The sequence below is a fragment of the Emydura macquarii genome, unplaced genomic scaffold (assembly GCF_026122565.2).
Source record: "Emydura macquarii macquarii isolate MOO-44397 ecotype Brisbane River unplaced genomic scaffold, CSIRO-AGI_Emac_v2 contig_1146, whole genome shotgun sequence".
NCBI lineage: Eukaryota > Metazoa > Chordata > Testudines > Chelidae > Emydura > Emydura macquarii.
Window position 1 is genome coordinate 16,363,087 of NW_027131283.1, and position 25,241 is coordinate 16,388,327.

Sequence of the window (25,241 nt, forward strand, 5' to 3'; positions counted from 1 at the left end):
GCCTAGCGAAAAAGTAGGCTGAGAGGAGATATGATTGTTTTCTGTAAATACATGGGGGGGTAGGGGGGGTGGGGAATACCAGGGAGGGAAAAGAGCTATTTAAGATAAAGGACAAAGTTGGCACAAGCACAAATGGATATCAACTGGCCATGAATAAATTCAGGCTGGAAATTAAAGGATTTCTAACCCTCAGAGGATTAAGGTTCTGGAACAGCCTCCCAGTAGGAATATGGGGGCAAAGCACCTAACTTGTTTTAAAATGGAGATTGGTACATAAGAATGTCCATATTGGGTCAGATCAATGGTCAATCTAGCCCAATATCCTGTCTTCCGACAGTGGCCAATGCCAGGTGCTTCAGAGGGAATGAATAGAATAGGCAATCATCAAATGTGGTAAATGTATGTATGGGATAATATGCTAGAGTTGCCTGCTGTGGACCCAGTGACCCAGGAGGTCCCTTCCAATCCTGTGTTTGTCTTAGCTGTTTTCATCCCTGGAGATTGAGCCGGATATTGTGATATGGAGTCTGGTTATACTGATCTAATAGAATTAGAGAAGAAGAGTAAGAAAAGGATCTTCATAGTTGCTTGGGCTAAGATTTGCAAGACTGTCTAGGGAATTTTGTGTGTGCATGGATGTATGCATGCACAGGAGAATCCTTCCTTTGACTTGACTGGTAAGATGGTATCTTTTGCTTTTGTAAAGATGAGACTGGAGCAAGGACACACTCTTTATAGTATGTGTGTCCGCTCTTGAGTGCAGCTTCTGGGAGGAACAAACCACCTCTCATACTACATTTATACTCACGGAATCAAAAGTCCTTTCAGGATTAAAGAAGTTTTTCAGAGGTCAACTGACTTTTCCTTCTGGGGATCTGAGAACACCTGGCTAACGTGGGCACTCTGTACAAGGCAAATAAATGATGAAGTATAGTGATGATTCAAGTGAAAGCTGTCATATAACTCATCAATGTGCCTAAATATCACCCGGTGTAAAGACTGTGGTACTCAACCTTCAATGTTCTATAACATGAGTAACTGAAAACAGGAGGCACTTGAAATTATTGCATATTTAAACCTCTTGTTGTCTTGCAGCTATGCCTAATACAGGGGCTCTAACTTAGACATCAAAGCAACTGGCTATGCCAGTAATGGGGCATACGGACACAATGAATTTGGTGGCAGTATTTCAGAACAGGGATCATGAAATCACTTGCCTCTTCAAGCTTTTCTTCCTAGCAGTGAAGGGAAGGGTGTCTGTTGCCTGCCCTATCAACTTTCAAAAATAAAATGCATACTTGGTCATACAATATTATTGCAGTTTTGGGGCCTGAGAACCAAATTATTGCATGCAAATAGCCATACAAATGAATTCTCCACCCTCTTGTGTTTCTTTAGTACAGGTGTCTGGCGAAACAGCCAAAACCAATTTTGATAGAAATGGTTGGCTCAGTACAGAAGCTTGCTCCATAAACTCCAGGTCACAGCCTCGGAATATGTGATGAGAATAAGGCTCATAAATATTGTATAATCATGTTTAATTCATTTTAATCTTGCAAAATGTAAATACTATTGTATACATTTTGACTTGCAGGTTAGGTTTACATTTGATTTTTAAGATTGGGACAAGGAAATGGTAACATTTATAATGTACTTCAGCAATACTGGCAGAGATGGGAATGTGGTGCACTACTGTTAAGATTAAAGATGAATGAAATTGAATAGAGACAGGCAGGGGAAAGCATGTTGCATACATGGATTCTGGTCAGATCATAAATGTGTAAAGTATACCTAGGGGCCAAAAATGCTTTCTTTATTAGAATGGAATGTGGGGCTGGAGAGGACATCAAGATGTCATCCCAGTGCTGCGAAGCCCTTTGTGATCATTCTGTCAGGAAATTGTATGCCTAAAAATATTGCTACTCTGGAATAGAATGTTTGAACTCCACTGAGTAGACACCATTTTGGAAAAGAGTTCTTCTTTAATGTTAAGTAATCAAATGAATGCATTTCAGCATAAGAAAATGGAGGTGACACACACCATACGTCTTCTCATAAAAATCTACTTTACTCATGATATATGTTTGTTTTGCGTTCCATAGGACAGTTTTCCAGCTCGGTTTGGAGGAATTCATTTTGTCAATCAACCGTGGTATATCCATGCCCTCTACACAGTTATACGGCCCTTTTTAAAGGAGAAGACGCGGAAAAGGGTATTCCATTTGTTATTTGTATTGCTAGACAATTATAGTCTGCAGATGTATCATAGTATATTGAAAATAGACATGCTCAAAATCTCCAATTAGTATTTGTGTAATGTATTTCAATATGATTTTTAAAGATTTCTGTTATGAAATGTACAAGAGTTTTATCCTGTAAGACTCCAATTCAGTAAAGCGCTTAAACATGTTTAATTTTAAGTATGTGAGTCCTGCTGGATTGAGTCATAGGCATGTAAAAGTTTTAAATAGTGCTCTTTCATAAGAAATAATTGCATAATGATTTTAAAAACGACTTCAGTTTTATTTAAATATATAGTGCCATATTCTTCCCTGGTGCAACTCCACTAACATCAATGGAGTTACTCCAAAGATACAATTGTCCCTCAATGCACATACTGTATAAAATGTTCAGTATAAATGCCTATGGAAAGGGATTTGTGTATGTGCATACCCCTGTAACTTCTGAGATGTAGTTTTAATTTTAGTATGATGTACATCACTTGCAATTAAATCAGAGTTAGATTGTATTTCTGGTTTCACCACATAGCTGTCCTGGTCTTTGGAGAGTTTGCTTCTAATGATGAGCTTGGTGAGGTTGGGTTTGAAGGCCAGAGGAAGGTTGGGTGACAACTAGGAGTATGCTGTCAGTGAGATTTCTTTCCCTGTGTTGAAGCGGGTGTTTTTCTCTTATAATTTTTCTATCACCCATGGGCAAACACCTTTCACAAAACGATCATTCCACATCTGATCTGTCAATCCTCATCCTCAAAAGGAACTTGCACAACACTTTCAAAATATGAGCCTGGGAGCTTAAATTCTTAAAATCATAGAATTGTAGAACTAGAAGGGATCTTGGTAGGTCATTGAGTCCAATCCTCTGCACTTAGGCAGAACTAAGTATTATTCTAGATCATCCCTGTCAGGTGTTTGTCTAACCTGTTAAAAACCTCCAGTGATAGAGATTCCACAACCTCCCTAGATAACTTGTTCCAGTTCTTAGGAAGTTTTTCCTAATGTCTAACCTAAATCTCTTGCTGCAACTTAAATCCATTACTTCTTGTTATGTTCTTGGTGGTTAAGGAGAACAATTTGTCACCCTCCTCTTTATAACAACCTTTTACTTGAAGATGGTTATCATGTCGTCCCCCCCCATTCCCCAGTCTTCTCTTCTCCAGACTAAACAAACCCAGGTTTTTTTCAGTCTTTTCTTGTAAGTCATGTTTTTAGACCATTTAATCATTTTTGGTTCCTCTACTCTGGACTTTCTCCAATTTGTCCACATTTGTTCTGAAGCGGGTTTCCCAGAACTGGACACACTACTACACCTGATTCCTTATCAGTGCTGAGTAGACTGGAAGAATTACTTCTCGTGTCTTGCTTACAAGACCCCTGCAAATACATCCCAGAATATTTTTTGCTTTTTTTGCAACAGTGTTACACTGACTCATACTTAGTTTGTTATCCACTATAACCCCCCAAACATTTTCTGCAGTTCTCTTTCCTACATAGTCGTTTCCCGTCTTGTCTTTGTGTAATTGATTATTCCTTCCTAAGTGGAGTACTTTGCATTTGTCCTTATTGAATTTCATCCTATCTAATTCAGACCCTTTCTCCTGTTTGTCAAAATTACTAATCCTGTCCTCCAAAGTCCTTGCAACCCTTCCCAGCTTGATATCATTCACAAACTTTATAAGTGTACTGTCTCTGCCATTATCCAAGTCATTTATCGTGATATTGACTAGAACCAGATCCAGGATGGATCCCTGCGGGACCCCACTCAATATGCCTTTCCAGCTTGACTGTGAACTATCGATAACTACTCCAAGTATGCTTTTGCAACCAGTTGTGCATCCATCTTATAGTAGGTTCATCTAGGCTATATTTCCCTAGTTTGTTTGAGAAGTTCATGTGAGATAGTATCAAAAGCCTTACTAAAGTCTAGATGTATCCCATCTACAAGGCTTGTTACCATGTCAAAGAAGGAAATTAGGCTGGTTTGACATGATTTATTCTTGACAAATCCATGTTGATTGTTACTTATCACCTTATCTTCTAGATGCTTACAAATGGATTGTTTGATTATTTGGTCCATTGTCTTTCCTAATGCTGAAGTTAAATTGAACATATTCTACAACATAAATATCTTCTATTAATAACTGAAATATATTCTTTGATACTTCATAAACTACATCACACAATTCCAATACAGCAACATTACAATAACATTTGTTTTGGGCAGGATTAACATCTTTTTTATAAATTCCATTAATCACAACTTGGGTACATTGCATGCGTACACAAACACAACCTTGTCCAATGTACACAATGGTAGAATTAATGCTATTATTGGGTAATAAAGGAAATTGACAATTCCATACATCCAATTCATCTTTCTTACAAGGGTATGTAAATTGTGTCAATGGTTCTTCACAAATATATCCCAATTCTGATCCCAACATGGCTTCACGTGTGCAGCTTTGTAAACTAACCAATCAAGTTTAATTTCCTTCTTTCAATCCCCATGTCAGGTGTTCAATAGGCCATAACACTACAGTTTTTACATTGTGGCCTAGGGGGATTACTCTGTGTATATCTATGACGCGAGCAGCAGATATTATCATTACATATGCTGTAATCACTTGAGCCTGGGCATCTACTGTGAAATTTAACATTTTCCACCAATGATTTAAGGCCCTTTCTTGGGTGGTGGCATCATTCCAAATCAATTTCTTTTAACACCAAGTCCCCAACATTATATTCTCTGGGCTTGGGAGCACAATGTACAACTACATTCAGATAGGTGTTTATGTACATCACTACACTTGCAGAGGGATTCACTAAAACCCATTATGGATAGTATACCTTCAGTTCAGTAACAGGTGTCTTTCCCTTTATTAGGTGGAATATCCCCATATAGTAATAGCTAAAATTGGCTTTGTTGTAAATTACTTCAGACCGATTTTGACACCATAACAGTGTGTTGCTCTGTTCCTCTCTGGTCCAATTCACTCTGTGTAAATAAACCAAATCACCTGGGCCAGCTTCTTCTTGGGGGGGGGTACTCATTTTGGTGATATTAATTGTGAGTTGCCCCTCAAAATTACAAAAAGTCATTATCTTAAGCTCCAAAGCATCTTCCCCCAGCCACACGGTAGTGGGCAGGGGTACCATCCCACAACATCTGTCTGAGATTGTACCATCTTTCCCATTCACACCAACGTAGCACAGCAAACGCACACAGTAAAACAGTAGCAAGAACACCATACAACTCTCCTTCATATTGCATATCTTGATCTTGTGCTTTCGTGTGCCGTCATGGATCTGTGTGATATCTATCTACAAACAAAACACAAAACAAAAGCGGGATCTATAGACCCCAATTAGTATAAATTATTTACAACATATATTTAACTTCCATATCTGCTGTTATCCAGCGGCCTACCAAATCATATGGCATAATAGAGGAATTGTACTGTGGTATTCTATAATTCCCCTCACCTATAAACTCTATGGTCCCGCTGAGAACCACATGAGTTGGCCATCATCGCACTCAGTGTGCCATTCGGATATGCAGCGATCACTTTTCTGCAAAACTGTTAAATCTATAATGGGTACTGATTCCTTTTGAATTCTCCGAACAACAGCTATTGGAGTGATTGGCGTCTGCCATTCTGCACCTGTTTTTGCCCCCTCTTTGGCTTCTTTGTCTGCCTTATTGTTCCATTCTGCTATTACTCCCAATTTCGTATGGGCAGGTACTTTCAGTAGCCAGACTGGAGCTTGGTGTTGCAGTCTGGCTTCCCATAATACCTCAATTTTTCCAGCATGACAGATGGGTTTACCATCTAAGCTATGCATGTTTCTTTCCTTCCATAAGGGCATTCAGTCTAAGCATGCTCTTATAGCCCAGACAGAGTCTGCGGCTACAACTACAGGGATATTAGTCCCAGCACCCATTAATGCAGCATGCACAGCAACAAGTTCAGCTGCTTGTGCAGAGTGTGGCGTGCAGCTTCCTGCTATAAGGATTCCATCTGGATAGCAAATTGCTGCATACCCTGTTTTGGGAGATTGTTGTATCATGTAAGAGGATCCATCCACAAACCAAACCTCTGGCTTTCCAGGTAGAATTTCTATGGTTTCCCATCCACTTACAGGCTGGAAAGGATTGGGAAGGGCTGGTTCCATTGGAGGGAGAGGGCAATTATGCTCAGCACCCTCAATAATCAGAGCATATGGGGCCTGGTTGGAAGCTGTAAGTGCTCGGACTTCCACATTTCTATTCATTAAAGCTATGGTCCATTTAGCCAATCTAGGGCTGGATACGTGCCCTTCTTTAATTTCCCCAGACACTATGTACTTAAGAGGGGTGTGGGCCGTTCGCAAAATAATTGGGGCAGAACCAGTAGGGTATTACCAGTGCCTCAAGGCCCATACCAATGCCAACATTTCTTTGGTGATCTCTGACCCTTCCAGTACTCGAGAGGCCACTAGCTTTTGACCAGAAGTCCCCTCCTGGCTTAAAATAGCTCCTATTCCTTTTGGGGAATGAGCTAACTGCAACACAAATAGTTTAGTGTTATCCAGATATGCTAGTGCAGGGGCGGAGATTACCGCTTGCTTCAATTCTAATAAGGCCTGATCCTGTTCTGGGCCCCACTTCCAGGGTACTCCCTTCCTCAGTAGTTGATACAGTGGCTGTGCCTTTACGGCAAAATTCTCCACATGGTTGCGGAGCCATCCTGTAAGACCTAAGAAGGAACGCAATGCAGAAACATCAGTGGGTGCTGGCAGTTTACAAATTAATTCCACTCCCTGCTGATCAGGAGTGATTCTTTCTTGTCCCAACACTGAACCCAGGTATCGGACCTCTTGCTGATACAATTGGGCTTTTTCCAAATTAATTCGGAAGCCTGCTTGCTCAATCAGGAAGATTACTTCATTGAGGAAAAGCAGCTGAGCTTCTCGGGTTACAGTCCAAATGAGAACGTCATCCACATAAGAGAGAACATTCATCGGTGCATGGCAAATCATGGGGGAGCAGTGTAGCCCTTGTGGAACATGCGTGAAAGTGACGGTGCCTGTAGGTAAAAGCAAATTTATACCAGCAGTCAGGATGCAGAGGAATAGCAAAGAATGCATTTGATAAATCCAATACTGAAAACCATTTAGCTCTCATACCTATTGCAGCCGTCACTTCTGGTAACTTAGCCACCACAGGGGCTGTCTTGGGTGTACATGTATTCAAAGCCCTGTAATCTACAGTAAGTCGTCAAGTTTTCTTGTGCGCTTTACGGACTGGCCATATAGGGGAGTTGTTTATATTGTTAGTTTCCACTAGCACTCCTTGCTGCAAGAAAGCAGTAATCGTAGGTAACAATCCTTCCTCAGCCCCCATTGGGTATTTGTACTGTTTCTGGGGTGGTGAATCAGGTCCTACAATAAGAACACAGGCATTCAGTCGGCCACAATCCAATTTATTCTTGGTCCATGCTTGTGGGTGTGCTTGTACTATGTTAGCAACGTCCTGGGAATACTGCTCTGCTGTAACTGAGAGTGGCTCTGGTGTTTTAAGACCTGGCAACCTGTGCGCAGCTGCAACAACATTAGGAATTCCCAATCCAATCCACAACACCCAGTTAGCTAAATCAACAACAGCCTGCATCTTAAGCATACAATTCATGCCCAAAATAGCTGCTTCTCCAGCATGTGCCAAACCAAAAATTCCTGTCCATGTTTTCCTTACAATGGTGTAAGTAAGGGGACGAGAGAGGGGCATATCTATGCGGGAACCTTCAAAACCCTCTAACCTCTGCCGGTGATTTCTCTTTAAATTGACCGTTGCAGGAACTAAGCGGTCATCAATCAATGAAATAGTGGCACCTTTATCTATAAACATATGCTGTCCGAACACCCCCTGTTTAAAATCCACCCTGATAGTGGGTTGTTACCATTTATCAGATGTTAAAGGTGCCGAATGTATCAGGGAATTCAGGGATGCCCAGCCCCCTTATGCCTCCGAGGGCTTCCCCTCAGGAGGTGGGGTCGGCCATTGACCCTCATCAACACATTTCTCCAGAGTGTGAGACTCCCTTTCCTTCTGACAAATCAACTCAGCCAGCTGATTATTTGATTTGCCATCAATTAGAGTTTTATGGGCATATTGGAGAGCTTGATTCCACAGTACCTAGCGCAGGGGATCGATCCTCCCACGGCCTTGCCCTCGGCCGTGCCCTCTGTTAACTCCCTCAGGGACTAAATCACCTTTCTTTGCTCCTTTGATTCTGAAAGGTGATCTGAGAAGCCATTTTTCTCCTGTCTGTGCAGCAGCTTTCACTTTGTGCTTATCAGGGAAGGCTTGGCTCACTAGTAAGTGAGCTTACCGAACTCTCTGTAACAGTGCCTCCCACATCATAGCTATTAAATTCAGAGTACCCAAGGCAACTTTTACTTGCGGATGTAGCCCTTCTATGAAACAAGTTGGAAAGTCTGTGTTCATAAGGTTTTGACCTTCCTCCTCATGCCCCATAGCTTGCTATAGGATCTTTTTACGTTTTAAGTAAGCATCGGGGCATTCCCCTACGGCTTGCTGCTCCAAATGAAAACATACCTCAATGTGCTTGCCAGGATCTACTACATCAAAAACATCCCTCATAAGGGTACCCCTCTGTGATCTTTCTCCTTTCTGTATATCCATGGGAAGTCCTAAGAAGGTGTCTAATGGGAGACATTCCTTTAAGAGCAAAGCATAATCACTATAATTTAACTGAGGCACTGTAGTAAGCTGTGCAAACCAGGCAACTACATTCTCAGGGGTGATGTTTCCTAAAGTTTTTTTCGGTGCCGCGCTTGCTCAGGTCTCAGTATCTTATTCACTTGGGTGGTAGTGTGAGTGGTGGTTTCCTCCTCCACCTCTCCAATAGTCTCTTCCTTGGTTTCAACAATCATAGGAGCCATGGGCACAGTAGCCCATGGCATATCTCCCTTAGCCAGCTGTTTTACTATCTGTATGAGAGGAGCATAGGGGGAAGGACATTCTATGCTCTGATGGGACTTGTTCTTATCCCACACAGCCTCTGCATAAGAGAGGGTTGACAGATCAAAGTCCTGCATACATACCATCACTCTCTGCACTGTCACAACCTCCGTTTGCCTGCATGGCAGCAATAATTCCCTGAACAGCAGCCAATCAATTTGTACACTGAGACAACTGCCGCTGACAAATTGCATGGGACCGGCCCTCAGTTTCCCTCTTTTTTTCCTCCAGAACAATACGTACCGCAGCTTGTGCGTCCTTACATTTTGCTTCCCAGATATGAGCTGTTTCCTCCCACTGTCTAGCTTCCTTTTTGTGCCCCTCTGCATTGCACTGAGAGTTAGAGAACAAATTAGCCTGAGTAAGACAGTGGAACACGGAAGATTCATATGCTATTGTACCCTTAAATGCTCCTACAGACCATGGGTTTTTACCCAGGTTATCCACAAAAGTTTCCATATCTGAGACTGGTTGTAGTGAAAGGAGAACGGGAGTGGCAACCCCTTGACTGCCTGACTCACAACACATTCCTGTAGAGGACATCATGCCCTCCTCCTGAAGTCAAATACAAATACAGCTTCGCAGAGAATCGTGCCAGACAGGTTGCTACTCTGCTGACAAGCAGTGAGAGAAACCCTTGCACCGTAAACCCTATTGATCTGCAAATTGGGCATACCGTGTCTCACTGGTATTCACACTGATCACAAAGTGTCCAAAATCAACAGTCTGTAATTCCCCATGTTGTCCTATCAATAGTTCACAGTCAAGCTAGAAAGGCATATTGAGTGGAGTCCCGCAGGGATCTATCCTGGATCTTCAATATTCTGTATTTATAAAGTTATTAGTCATAGTTTTCAATGGAGCTTCACAACCGACAAAGCTATATTCAGCTGAGCATAAAAGAATAAAATCACATCGCAAATGGAATAGCAAGTAAAGGCGCTATAATGTGAATTATTTCTGCTATAAATATTAGTACCATTTTTTTCATACCAGGACTTTTTTTAAGATGGGGAACCGCATAGTATCTTTGTATTTTCATATTAAGTTGCATCATCTCTGGAGCTGCTTTGTGAGTGAGCTAAAGCAAATAGAATTCAGAAAAAAAATGTTCCTTTTTCTGTCTGTTTTGCTCCCCTTTAATTTAACTCTTAATAAACTCATCACCTGGAGTAGCCCCTTCTCCTACAGGGACAGTCTGCAAATTCCTACTGTTAGTGAGAAAGGGCTGCCCAAATACAGCTATACTTAGCTGATATCTCTATAAGACTATTTCTTCAGGTTCTCCTTTTCATAGACCAGAGATTGAAAACCCATAATGACAAGGCATGGTCTGTTACTTACTTTAGTAATAAAAAAAATAGCCCTGACCTCTAAAGTGCTGATATTCATAACAATACGCAGTCTACCAACCACTCCCATTTGTCATTATATTCAGGTTGTTTGAGTTAATGCTGTTGTTTCCATTATACAATGAGCTGTGCAGGTAGTAGTTACACAGAGAAATGTTACGGAGGGAAATTTTCCCAGTGGAGTCTGTATAACCCTAAACCAATTTTTGTTCTGATAGAACTCAGTGAATGTTTAAAGGCTAGTTGGTAAAAGTAAATATTCATTGCTTATGGAATTACAAAACTTAAAGGAAAAATTATATGTATTCGATTGTGTCTTCTAACTTTTTGTATGCTTCTTATCTTCTTAGGCACTTGATCCTGCAAACTCTTTAAGTGATTCACTTGTGCATTTGTAGGCTCATAGACATAAAATGAAAGCTCTTCAAGGCAAGGACTCTGTCTGCCTCTGGTGGTACATCATCATCTAGCACAATGAGGCCCACGTATAAATAGTTATTACCAGTTATCAATGCAGACCAAAACATCATTATTATTTATCTGACTTTTTGTTTTTATCCTCTTATATATGTACAGATATTTCTGCATGGTAATAATCTCAACAGTCTGCATCAACTAATTCATCCTGAGATCTTACCTTCTGAGTTTGGAGGGATGCTGCCACCCTATGACATGGGCACATGGGCAAGAACTCTGCTAGACCATGAGTATGATGATGACAGTGAATACAATGTAGACTCCTACAGCACTCCTGCAAAAGAACTAGAAAAGGATCTCTCTCCCAAATCGATGAAGAGGTATGTTAAATCTGCTTCTGAGGCGTCCTGGTGCTATTGTGGTGTTAACACCTCTCTAATTCCTTATAATGGTTGTTCTTGATGCCACTGATAATTCCCCCCGCTTTAAAGCCTTTTAAAGAAATCTGCTACACTGATGTTCCTAACAATAATCATAAGCAGTGGGACTGAAAACCTATTATAATTTCTACAGCAGGCGTCATGGCACTTTATGGACAAGAAACTAAGGTCCCTCACCAAGTTGCTTACACTATGTGAGACTACATATGGACTAAGTAGTGCAGAGAAAGATAGAACAGGAACTGGCAAATCTCTTGGTATGCTGGGATTTCTTTGAATAAATAGCATAATTTGTTATCTTACATTTATAGGGTAGGCATGAGTACAGGAAGGGCTTGTTACTGGTAGAAGGGTAGCTGGAAGAAGTAAGTTCTTTAGGAAAGAGCTGAAGGAGAGCAAGATGGCTTGGTACACTGGAGGAGTGATGCTGTTCCAGTGACGCTGGGAGACAGTATGAGGAAAAAGGTGCAAGACTGCAGGTGGCATGATAGAAAAGCAGAGTTGTCAGAGTGCAGGGCATAGATGGATAGGAGTAGGAGGAAATGAGAGAAGAAATATAGGCAGGGAAGAACAATATAGAGCTTTGAAAGTGAAGGACGAGAGGGCAAAATTTGCTCTCAGCTACATTGAGGTAAATTCACTATAAATTTACTATAAATTCAGACTTGAAAATCCAATTCCAAGAGATTGAGTTTGGTGCAGAAAGAGAGAGAAATCAGGGGAGAAAGTCTAGCAAGGGGAAGTGTTTTCAGAGTTGTGGGCAAGGAAGATAATTTTGACTGCAAAACATTGTGTACATTGGAGAGGGGAGGGATGAGAGGAGCCGAAAAAGGGGAGGAGGTTAGTTTTTTATTATTTATATATTGGGAGAAGTGATAACTTCTCATTGCTTTGCAAGTCCTATGGGAGTAGAGAAGAATGGGGTGAAGTCAAAGATGACCTTGAACCTGAATGACAGAGATGATGGAAAAAATAGGAGGGTAGGGGGAGTGGGTGGGTGAAGATGAGAAATTCAGTTTTAAACACGTTTAACTTGCACATAATTTATCAGGAGTTATGAGGCATGGATGGTTATGTAATCTTGGACAGAGGTTGAGAGAGCAAAGGTGGAGATGTAGACCTGCAGGTCTACATCATTGTATAGATGGTAACCGAAGCCATGACAGCAAATAATCTCAAGAAATAATAACAAGAAAAAGTCAGAGGGCCAAAGGCAGACCCCCAGAGGCAAATCTCTTGTCTACACAGAGCCCTGGTCTACACTTACCTGGCGATTCAGCGGCAGTCGACAGGAGTTACTCAAGCTACACAGAGTAGTTTGCGTAACTCCCATTGACTGCTGTGCTTCCCTTCTGCGCAGTGTCTTCATTGCACTGTGCCGATGGGAACCGTGGTCCCGTTGACGCAGCGCTACTCCAGAGGGGTGGCTTTACAGCATCGACTTCTGGATCGATTCAGCAGGTCTTCACTGACTGCTCAATCAATCCAGAAAGGTTGATTTGACGGCGGTGACTTTGCTGCCGTCAGTATAGACATACCCAGAGTCTACACAGCAGGGAAATGACTGACTTCCTCAATCTGTTTCTTTAATGTAGAATACTTATCTATTTTCTCCCCATTTTACTCATGGCTTGAAAAAACCTTCCAGGACAGTTACACTTCACTTTTGTCTTCAAATTCATCTTCAGATTCACTGAACAGTATTCTTTCCACCTTGGTAAGTGTTGTAGACACACGAGAATAGGAGAGGTATTAACAATAGCAACAAAAAAACCTCTTTTGGTTTCTCTATGTGCCTGTAACTTAACTGAATGTTTTGTGACTGAAACGCATGCCGTCAGTGTGTAGATGCTCAGATTTCTGGATAGTGCATCTGCAGTGTATACTGGAATCCTCCTTCCCAACAGTTGTATACAAAAAGCACTAAGTGAAACTTCTGCAGAAGAGAGAAGCAGTTAGGATGTTGGACAGAAATCCCCAGGGCTTTGGTGTATTAAATATAAAGTGATGAAATGACATTGAGGCTGAGATGAAAATGACAGAAGTAAGTAAAATTCAGAGTTAAGGCTGATGCGCTCTCCTTGACTGACTTGTTTTGCCTCGGTATTACACTGGTATGGTATGCAACAGCACACATGACTGATTTGTTTTTCCTGGGTATTACACTGCATGCTGTATGGTATGCAGCAGCACACTGTTTTCTGACATCTGTAGTAACAGGAGAGCAAACGAAGAGGGGAGTGACAGCCCTATCTGAATTTCCTGGCTTTTTGTATTTGTCTCGAAGCTAGCAGGTTCCCCAACTATTTTCTTGTTTAACTCCTTTTGCTGTTTCAGTAACTATTGCTCCCACAAGATAAACTTCTTCAATTAAAACCCTGCCAAGAATGTCATTACTCTGTCATTCAGCTTGCTTCCATATACCTTATTTAAGTCCATGATCTATACTTCGGAAATGCCTCAGAGCCCATTCAAGTTCCCTGAGATTGGGTGAACCAAACTTGAAAAGAAGGATGATCTGTTTTTAAGGGCTGGTACTCAGAAACCTAAGTTCTAGTCTCAGCTAAACTTCCCACTCCCTTCCCACCCTGCAGCTTGCTTGCAATGGGAAATATAGGGTGTGCAGCTGATGGAGGGGAGTGGGACAGGGGGAACACCCTTGCAAAGCTACTAGAGTCAGGGCACCATTAAACCCTTAAACAGCAGAGCAAGAAACTAGTGAAGTGTGACTCTGTATTCTTTTCTGTATTATAAGCATGTCAGTTCTGTCATGCTTGATTGTTTACTAACTTCATGAGCAAAAGTGTGGGTTCACTTAAATTCAGCATGGTTCCTTAGAAATGACAATAGCAATGCCTCTTATGTCAGAGGTTTATTTTTGATTTCCAGTTGAGGAAAAGTGAAATATAACAGGGATATTAGCCTATGACTTCAGCACATCAACTTTTTAACACCAATGAAGGGTTCTGCTCCTGAGCCCGGGGACAAGTGCCAAATTACAGCATGTACTTAGGAAGAAGTGCATTATTTTACTGTTGATCCTTATTAGCGTGGAAAGAAATATTAATGTAAAAATAGAAAGATAAAGGGATCTCCAGGATATCCTGTAGTCAAACTTTTTTAGATTTTCCAATTACTTGGGAGCTATTTTGCCTACACAACTTTTCTTTCTTGTTCCTACCTTGTATATGAGTGCATGAGTATACATTCACATAACCATACATGTGTCTATCTTCCACAAAAATCTCTCCTTCCTCCATCCCACAATGTGAAATGTCTCATCCCAAAGTACAGGAAGTTGTGACCCAGGACAGGCAATATTCAATGCCATGCCAAGTGATAGGTTTAAGGGATGAAGGTGGAAATAGAAGCTTTATACCACTGGAAAAGGAAGATTCCTATTTTTTCATTGGGAAGAATTATTATTTATTTACGTGTACTGCAGTGATGACCAAAGACTTGAACAGGATCAGAACCCCATTGTGACAGGAGTTATACAAAGACAGACTGAATTCCTGCCCTGAAAACCTCACATGATTATTATTTATTTTATTTGTCTGCACTTGATGAGAAAGATGGACCAAATACTCTCCTGGTGTAAACTCGCAACTCTACTGACTTCCGTGGAGCAGTGCCAGTTTACACCAGGAGAGCATTTGCCCCAGCACGTTTATTTTTATCATGCAAGAAGTGCAGGATTCAGAGTGTTCTTAGCTTTTCATTCGGTGCTTGAATTCTGTAAATGATGTAATATGGAACTCGACTGCTGACACTTAGCAACTTTTGCTGGCTTTTGAAATGAAGTATTTTGGGTTTGGAATGAACATGTGAGGCTGGAAGCCCTACCTCTTCTGGAAATGATATTGTCCAGTCTCAAAAGCCAAGCAAGGTGAGGCCTACTCAGTACATGGATGGAAGGCTTCCAAGGAAAACCCAGGGAGCTGCAGAAAGTGGGGCTGGCAAGTGCCATTTACCAAGTTGCCCACTTAATTAAGGCTGCAGCAGGGTATTATAATGCCAGCTTTGTGCTCCTATATTGCCTTCCATCTGAGGCTCTCAAAGAGCTTTGTAATTATCAATGGCTCTAGCTTTACGGTTCTTCCCTAGTTAGATCAGTAAAGCTGATAATGGAAGCTGAGGGATATGTTATCTTCGCCAAGAATCCTACTGGCACAGCAGGATTCAGAGGGACTGGCTTAGTGGAAAGCACTTGCCAGGTGCACTGGCCAGGTGCACTCTCCCCTTCTGAACAGTAGTAGAAACTTGTGCTTCTAGATAACATATGCTACCAAATGCAGCGTTCAATTAACCTCTGTATTGCAGGAAGTACCTTTTACCAGCAGGCTGCCACTATTTGGTGGAGTAGATCAGTACATGAGCTGGCAGAGGAGACAGCTTGCACTATGTTGTATGCTAGGGAGTGATCCTGCCTTGCTGCTTGTGTGAGCAGAAGAGGATCCCTATGTTCTCTACTCCTATATCAGCAAAGCAGCACCAGGCCCTGTCCTGCATTTGTTTCATGAGGGTGTTTCTGATCACTGGCCGTGATAAGATAGTTGTGCTGCCTGTACCATTATTTTTGAGCCCTTTAAAAAAAGCTCTCTCTTATTTGGCTTGATCAAGAAAAGTCAAACATGTTTTTCTTCTGCAGGTCTCAGTCAGTCGTGGATCCCGGGGTGCAGAAACGCCTGGATAAAAACGAGGAGGAAAACATGCAGCCTCTGCTTTCACTGGACTAACAGTTTCTGAGCATCGAACGTGCATTGGGGTGGAAGGTACTGCTTTTCAGCAGCAGGCAAACCATTGGAAAGGCATGTACCAGCTGGAATTCTGTTTATTCATGTTCATGTAGCATAATGTAATCAGGCAGCAGGTTATGCTAATCTGCCTGAAACATGGTGCCCTGGGTTGAAAAAAAAAAATCAATTTATTCTGTAAGTGCCAACTTGTTTGTAAATATAATGTAATCTTCCACTTTTGAATTTGTAAGTTATGGTAGGCAAGTAATATGGAAAAGTGGCTATTAAAATGTGTCAGTGAAATGCACTGTAAAAAAGGGAACACAGATACACACACACACACAAACAAAAATATCACTGTTAATTAAGTTTTGTCCTTTCTATGGAAGCCATCTTGCAGCTATCATACTGACTGCTTTTTCCCCCCAGGTCATGCTCACACAGCATTCAAAGACAGAGGGAATATAAGAACTTGGAGATAAGGAAACCACACTGGTTACCACAATATCTATAGGAATTTATTTCACCAATAACCTTGTGGTTTGGGATGGTGATGTGGGATAAATCATGCATTACAGGGGAAAAGAGGTAAAAGATAAGCAGGGAACAAATTTCCCTCCTGCCTCATTGTTTGGCTGTATGGGTTGTGAGGTTTTGTTCTGTTAAGTTGACATGAGAAGTTTGGGGTTTTGGAAGCTGCTTGATTCATTTGCCTAATCTGGGCCTTTACAGTGTGTGCCATATTTGGAGTCACTTCTGTTACATATTGTGTTCATGAATTTTTCCAGAATACTCTCCTCTCTTGGAATGAAAAAATATTCATCCCAATACAGTGTAATGACTAGTATTTTGAACTGCAGCAGCAGGCTCAGAGTTAATTATGAAATCCTGTGCACTGGGTGACTGAATACATATATATTTTTATCAATCTCTAACAAACATATAAAGTGGCATTGTTAGACAAGTATATCTAATCAAGGTTTATAAATCAAATCATACCGATTCAATGTACTTAGATATTATAGATTGTATATTGAGACAATGTGATCATTAACATAGTAGAACCTTATGTACAACATCCCACTTCAAGCACTGATTAATATGAATGAGGCATAGTCAAACTCCTCAGCCTAGGTGTTAAAGACATTTTTGTTTCAGTTGTGGTGTTTATTGTATATATTAAACATGTGCCATATTACAGAAATACTCTTACCTCATAAGAGCAACAGGTTTCAATATGGACAGAACAGAGTCAGCTGAAATTTGGGGGCTAGACATTCACATCTATTGTGCTGACAAGCATATGCAGCTCGTTATCCATCGAGATAAGATTGTGCCCCTGAAATTGATCAGACGTCTTCATCAGGATTAACACTGCAATTAGACAAGGATGGGAAAACACAGGAAAGCCAAGACAATACTGCTGAATAGTAGAGATACTATAGGAACATATCAGAATCAGATGAGAATCAAGTAAAAATACCCTAACAGCTGGGAAGAACCTTGGGATCCCCTAGGAAACACTATATTTAGGTGTTGGTAATTCAGGGAAGATCTTCCACTAGAGCAGTGATGACTTCTCTTATTTTAAACACAGAGATATCATTCACAGCTTACCTATCATTTTCAATGATGGGTTTAGAGCAAAGAATTAATACAGAATTTCAAGTAAGAAATCCCGTACAAGAACTATATCTTGCAGAATCAAGCTATAACTAAGGTTACAGCAATGTTGGTATTGTCAGAAGGTTGTCCTGCCCCTTCCAAAAAGGCAACCTCTCGTTTTACCCAGAAACCACCATAAGTCACATAACTAGTACTAGCAAAGCAGAGATACAGCTTTAGTACTTACTAATTGATTAGTAAAATTGCTGAGTGATATATGTCTGCACTTAGTGCCTCAACATGTGATTATATTCCAGGAATCCCTTTGAACAAATCATTGTATTTCTACACACAAACTATACCCTGAAAATATAGCTATGAAATGAACAATATACAGGGCCTGAATTTCAAAAGTGTTGAGCCCTGACAGTTCTAATGGAAGTCTATGGGAACTGTAGGTGCTCACAACTTTGCAATCCACTCCCTCCCACATTTTATAGAAACCTCCTTTCCGATGGTAGAAACAACTATATCTCCTACTACTGTTATGCTTTAAAAGACCGTGGAACAGATTTATGAATTCTGTGCTGTTATCCTCTCTATACTATATATCCAACTTACATCCCTAGGGCTCATATTTGGATGTATGCTGCACATATCAGGCATTCATGTGGATAGCAGGATGATATGTTCACATAGATCCTTATTCAGGCAAAACTCTGACAGCAGAAGGTTTTTCCTGCATATGGATTTCAAGGTTTTGCCCAGAGTTAACGTTCCCTGTCTAAGCATAACTAAAGATAGGGATGGTCCAAATCTTGGTTGAAGCTTTATAGAGACAAGGCCAGATCCTGGTGTAAATCAGCATAATTATCGATTTTAAGCTATACCAGTTGAAGAGCAGGCCCACTAGATTTTATTAAATCCAGGAATGAGATCAGTTGCCTCTTAAATCTTTATGAACCTTCTTAGTAGAAAAATATATATGTAACCTTATGAAACTCCTGTATACCAACTGGCTAATTTTTTTTATTTTTTTTATTTATTTTTTTTTTTTTGGTGGGGCTGGAGGTGGTTTTTGTTTGTATTCTTCACAGGATGCCCTGAATTGTGATTTATGTAATGTGGTCTGATGACTATCTAGTCCTTACTTTAATGAGCATTTATAGACTCTTTTTTCAAAAAGTGAATGTAGAGTACAGTAGAATGTTTACAAACTGTAGACCTCATACTTTTACCAAGAACAAAGCTTACATGTTCCATGAAAGAGTCTCATTGCTGAAGAATTTGGCTACGGTGCATTTTGTTTGGTGTTTATGCCTAGCAGGAGCAGTTTCATGCTGCTGCAGCAGCAATTCCTGCACTGAATGAGAATCTGAGAGTGAATAAGAAAAATAAACAATTTTTGCACATTTTGTTAACCTTTGCACAAACCTTCTCACTTAACTTGTCAGCATCTACAGAAAATGAGTTTCTAGCTTCTGTCTCTTGTTGAAAATCTGCTTTAAGAAAAGGAAAGCCAATTTTGTTTAAAGTTAGGGTTAAGCTGTAATAGTTTTTCAGTCCAAATTTCAGCTATTTTCATTATTATGGATGACAGATGGCTCGTTCTTATACAACTGAAGCATTAATTGTACAGTGCAACTTCAAACACAAGTTGAAATCTTGTTTTCCTGATTGGGTTTTTTGTTTTGTTTTTTTTGGTTGGTTGGTTGGTTGGTTGGTTTAGGCAGTGTTAATCCTTTAGTGTTCAAGTCTGTGCTATTTTTACTTAAATGTAAAAAAAGAAACCTTTCAGCATAAGAGGAACTAGATAGCAGTATTAAATGCAGCTGACCAGACTGCTAAGTGAAGAAGACGTATGGTTTAAAAATGATGGTTACAAGTCTTAAGCAGGCTCTAATAATGTCCCTTTAACCTATGTCTCTGTGGGTGAAACTGATGTTTGTTGTAAAGTTATTGAGAATTCATGGAACCTTTTGTACTCTAAAGACCTAAACTAGAAACCAAGGAAATCAATGAGGATCTTTCTGCTCACTTCACTGAGCATTGGATCAGGTCCCAGTGACTTCTTATAAATATCAAAATGTACGTGGTCTCAGATCCAAAAGTGATTAAATGTAACATGGTTTTAACCTCGGTTATGTCCCAGAAGGCGTGTAAGTTCCTTGTACGATATAAAAAAGAATTTTTAGACTCCAGTGAGCATATTATCCCTCTTCACAAAAAGAAACTATTGTTTTAGTTTAATCAAGTCTACATGCTGAGGGACATATATACTTTTGTAGTGCACATCTAAAATCATTGGTTTACCTCAGCATTTTACATGGAGAAATGTTCTCTATACTGTTTAATCACAAGCTCAGCAAATTCTAAGTATAGCACTAGACAAAATTATACCTTTTCTTCTTTGTTTTTTTTTTCTTACTGAGGCCTATACTGCAATGGCAACTAAAAAGATTTCCAAACCTTCTGAGAACCATCATCCAAAATATTTGGGAAACACTTAACAAAAAGCAAGACCATCTGACTGTATGTCATCTTCTTCTCTGTTCGTATCTGCATCAAGATTTCAGGAATTTCAGGATTCCTCAAGATTTCAGGAAAGGGCAGGCTTGGGAAAGCAGGAGAAGAAATACTCTCAAATAAGGTTTCAGAGATGGATGTGTGGGTTTTTTTTGTTTGTTTTTGTTTTGAAACTCATCTTCTGTTGCTTCTTTGGGGATGATTTGTTGGGATATCACCAGTGTTGGGTAGATGGCCATAAGGTAGATATTAATATGAAGGATAAGGAAAAAGAATGCATGGGATTAGCATTGAGAAGTCACTTCACTTCTAATATGATATCATGAATATAATGCAATCTCATAATGATATGAAAGGATGCACATCATCCTGCTTATCATATTGTGCTGGCAGCTTATCCTGCATTTTTGTGGTACTGAGGATAGTGGGTTTCATCCATAGAGCTCAAAGAGCATTACAAAAGCAAGTAGGCAATTATACCCATTTTTTCAGATAGAGAGGCAGCGGTAGAGAGAGTTAGATGTGTTAGGTTCCTAAGAAAAGACATGGTATTGATATATTGTAGATATGACATTTTTGGCATGTTTAGCTCCCTTACATCAATGTCTGAGAGCATTTAAACTAAACTGTGCCTCTTTTCTTTTGTTTGAGAAAATTAGATAACTAAATCACAAAAGGTTTCCTTACAAATGCCCTAAATACTCTAGCTTGAAACCCTTCCAAAGCAGAAATGACCTGCATGCCAAAATTCCTTTGTGAATTAGGCATAACTATTGCTGCTGCAGAAATGAAGAAAACATTTTCCACAAACTGTTGTGGCCCTGACCCTTGACTGCCTTACAAACCTGTAATAGGCCTGTACTTGGGATTTATATTAAATTTGAGATGTCTTTCTGTCAGGTTTTCATGTCTTAATTCTCTGAGGACATGTCTATATCAGTTTCTGAGATCCTAACCAATTTTTCCACATTGGGGTTTAAAACCACAAAATGATATTGGTCCCTATTGGATTATCATCACACAGCCCAGCATACAGTTCTATCATTTGTAACTTTTCAGGACATGCTAACTGTTGATGTTTGGTTGAATATCAGCTCCCAAGCTCTCACTATTTTTTCTTTCATGCTTCAGTGCTACTTTTTCCTTGTGAATAAACTGATTAAATTTATATCAAATCATTTTCTGGGGATAATAATGGAATAAAGATTCTACACCAATATTCAGAATCATTGTATATTGTGGTGGCTGTCCACTTTTTTGAATGACTTGCCACTTGAGTTGTTAATGCTGACTTTGAATGGAGTGGAACGATTACAAACAAGCAAGGGAATTCTGAAAAGTGAGCTCAGGGGAAAATTTTACTTTAATTTTTAATAATACAGCATAACAAACTGCTTTAAAAGGAGGCAAAAGTATTTTGCCTATGGGAGTTCTTCTACCAAGCCAACTACATGCTTGACCCAATAACTGGGAGGGCCTATAGCTTGCTGTATTGTTTCAGTGCCAAAACAGAAGCACATGAACAGAAAGATTCAGTACCATTCAATTCACAAAAAGACTTCTCCAAAAAGTTGTGACAAACTATTTGCTGTTAACTCAGAAGTAGACGATAGGGAAAGGGACACATGTAAACAGAAAACAAATGACAGGTTAATTAAGATGCCCATTTGGTATGGAAATGCTGTTACATTTCCAAAAAGAAGTTGCTGCACCATGAACAATGCTCAGTACTGCCCAAAGGCAAGGATTTCAAATAGGGTGCTTTGGTTAATAATAATAGAAATAAAATTAAAGAGAAAAGCAGGGAAAATATAATAGAAAAAGATAAAACAAATGTATTCAAATTAAAATATCAGCAATCCCAAACTTACAGCAAGATGGATGGCAAAATGCTGTAAGGAACTTTTTGTCTCTGAAGGATGATCACTTCCAGTAAATAGAATATAGCTTTTCTTGTGCCTTTTTCCCACATTTCCGGACAAGCAGAGTTCCCTTTTTGCTCTGTGTGGTACTGATGGAGTTTCCTGAAGCTTCACAAGATGGCTTTAATTACAGTACAAAATACGACATGTTGCAATAGCTGATGGCCTGTAGATGCTATCTGAGGTTCCAGGGTCCACAACTACCAAGGGTGTTTATATTCCTTCTCTGAAGGGCTAAACTCCCACTTTGTAGAGGCCCTAGGAACCTGGCATCCAAATCAACATCCATTCCTTTCGTAAACATTTAGGCTTGGTGACTCTCCCCATCTCAGTCACTGTATAGAGTAACTGAGCTCTTCAACATGACTTTAGGGGTCAGTGTGTCTCTCAAAGTAGATATGTCTCTGACTGACTAAACACCAGAGACATGGGAGAGTAAGTTTTGTGCCCTCATTTGTTGACTACTCCATTTCAGAGGTCATGAGGGGGGAAGGAGGCAAGGAAACAATGTGCCATTAAGAAAAATAAAAGCTGGGTAGCCTGTGAAAAGAATGGCAATGAGGGGATTGAGAGGCTGCATCAACAACTCTAATGTCATGGTCAGAGAGGCCTTCCTTTCACTCAGTAATTGGAGGGAGGATCTATACTGCACTGCAGTGGTCAGGAGGGAGGGGAAATGTTTTCTCCTCACTCTCATGCAATATTTTATTTTTAATCCTGACCCATAGGCTGGTCTGAGTCTTTTCTCATCTCGTCTCTTCTCTCTCTCTCTCTGCTGGAATATTTCCCAACAGGGTAGGCAGTCAGTTGGAGGAGGGCAAATAACTAGTCCTGAGATTTACTTGTAGTAGAACAAGAGAGCTGGAGAGCTCATTTGTACGAGTTCTCCCAGGTAGGGAAGGAACGGAGGTGTTTTGCAACTCCTTGCCGAAGAGCTTATTTTGTATAGGTTGGTGCTTCTGCAAGATCAGATGATAGTCCAGTCTGTCCTGAAATCAATACCTGGGCCTTCACTGTTTAGAAGGCTACAAATATATATTGGGTGGGAATGATCTTTAAACATGTAGAAAGATTCTCGAGCTCTTAAGAAGCTCTAGATGATCTGTCTCCTGTGTTAAGCAGTTATGCAAGTGACGATAATTAGCCTTGGAAGGATTAGATTTTTATCAGTAAATCTTCATAAATGTTGCTTTCATCCTATATACACACACACACACACACACACACAAAATATTTCAGCTGATGATAACTGAAATCTACAAATAGGCAAAGTAAGAAAAATGCTACTTGAGAATTTACTTAGGAACAAAATCCAGTAATTTTTAGATGCCTGGATTAGGTTTGTTACTAATGGACAAGTGAATGAATAGTAAAAAAAAAGTACTATTTGTTGTATATTTTGAAATGTGGTGTTGACAATTTGTGTTTTAATGGGTTATAAAGCTTTAAATTGTTGAATCTCAACGTTTACTGTCATTAAATAATTGTCTGACCCCCCTCTTAATGTTCTATAACTAAGAAAATTGTATTAGATAAAAATCTTTAAAAATAAACATCACTATTAGCCAACAAAATTATTTAAAAAAAAAAATGAGTACTGCTAGGCTTAATGATGATAATAGACGTTAGTCACTCAGCTTCCAGATGACTTAAAGGAGCACTAACAACTTTGAACATCACACTTCTATCTATAAAAGTATTACATATTACTGTTACAAGTATTACCTAAGATTACTGTAACTGAAAACAGGGCTTTTCCTGTTCTTGTCAGCTTCAGAGTTCATTTGCTTTGTACCCTTGACAGCACTTCCTATATAATCACCTTCACTGTTTCCCCCCTAAGTGGTTTTCCTGAGATTTCTCTGGGTCTGTCGCACAGCAACACGGGAAAGAAAAAATATTTTAAATAGGAAAAAGTTTGCAAAAATCACAAAAATTGGCAAGGGGATTTAGAGATAGGTGTAGTGCCTGAAACTGTTTCTTTTTTTGGTGTTGACTAGATTTCAAATAGATGGTGCCTCTTTTAATTGTTTCTCCTCCAGCTTTTTCATTCTGTAAAAGAGATTTCATATTGTAAAAGAGATCCGGCAATCCTTTCCCAGGACTGCAATTTTTCCTCCTTCTTGCCCTCTTCCATCCCTACAGTATCTTCGGTTCTCAAAATATTTCATTGTGTGAATCATTGAGGAAGGGCTCTATAGACCACTGGTGATGTGCGGCCAATAGTTTGAGAACCACTATTTTAAATGTTTCCCTTATATCAATCTATGGTAACAGGGTGAACTGGTAAGTTATAACAACAGTTTGACCTCATCTGCAGAGGAATACAGGTAAGATTCTGACTGATGGTCACTATGGCTCTCGTGTTCTATACTGCTTGAGTAGCAGTAATCACTAATACATTTTTCTCATGCAACAATCTACTTTGGAGCTGCATTGAAAACATTTCAGCATCATATCAAATATACAAATTACAGGACTAATTTACAGATATTGCTTGTATCCTTGGGATAACTTTGTTTTTTGTTTCAAAGACTAGAACTATTAGGACTCAGGGGATATGAGGTTTGTAATGCCAAGACAAAACTATTGATCATGTTCTTGCTATGTATTTTTTCAGTAAAAATTCTTTTCACAAGTAGCTCTCCAGTCTGAATTTCATTCCTGGACCATAATAAAATGGTTTGTTTTTTTTTAACTGTTGCGTTCCACCTTATAATCTGCAGATTTAACAACTTTGTGAAACATTGTCAGTGTTTATATTGTATATTTAAAGATCATCAGTTCTTTGTGATCAGTGGGCTACTTTGGAAAGAGAACTCCTTTAAATCATTGTTGGTTACTGAGGAAGAATGACATTCTGTTAAATAAAACATGACCAAATGAAAATTAAAATACATATATTTTTGTTTGTACACAAGTGTGTTTGTCAGCCTGCTTGTGTTAAAATGTGTGTGGAGGAAATATTTTACTTCAATGGGT

At 39.7% G+C, this 25,241-nt stretch overlaps 1 protein-coding gene across 1 annotated transcript in view; it reads left to right on the forward strand.

Moving 5' to 3' along the window:
* Positions 1–17,454, forward strand: part of CLVS2 (clavesin 2) — a 62,711-nt gene extending 45,257 nt beyond the window's left edge. The window contains exons 3-5 of the mRNA XM_067546682.1: positions 2,103–2,213; positions 11,187–11,407; positions 16,119–17,454. Coding sequence (XP_067402783.1) covers positions 2,103–2,213; positions 11,187–11,407; positions 16,119–16,206 — 420 coding nt within the window. The 3' untranslated portion in view covers positions 16,207–17,454. The remainder of the gene's footprint in view (positions 1–2,102; positions 2,214–11,186; positions 11,408–16,118) is intronic.
* The last annotated feature ends 7,787 nt before the right edge of the window (positions 17,455–25,241 follow it).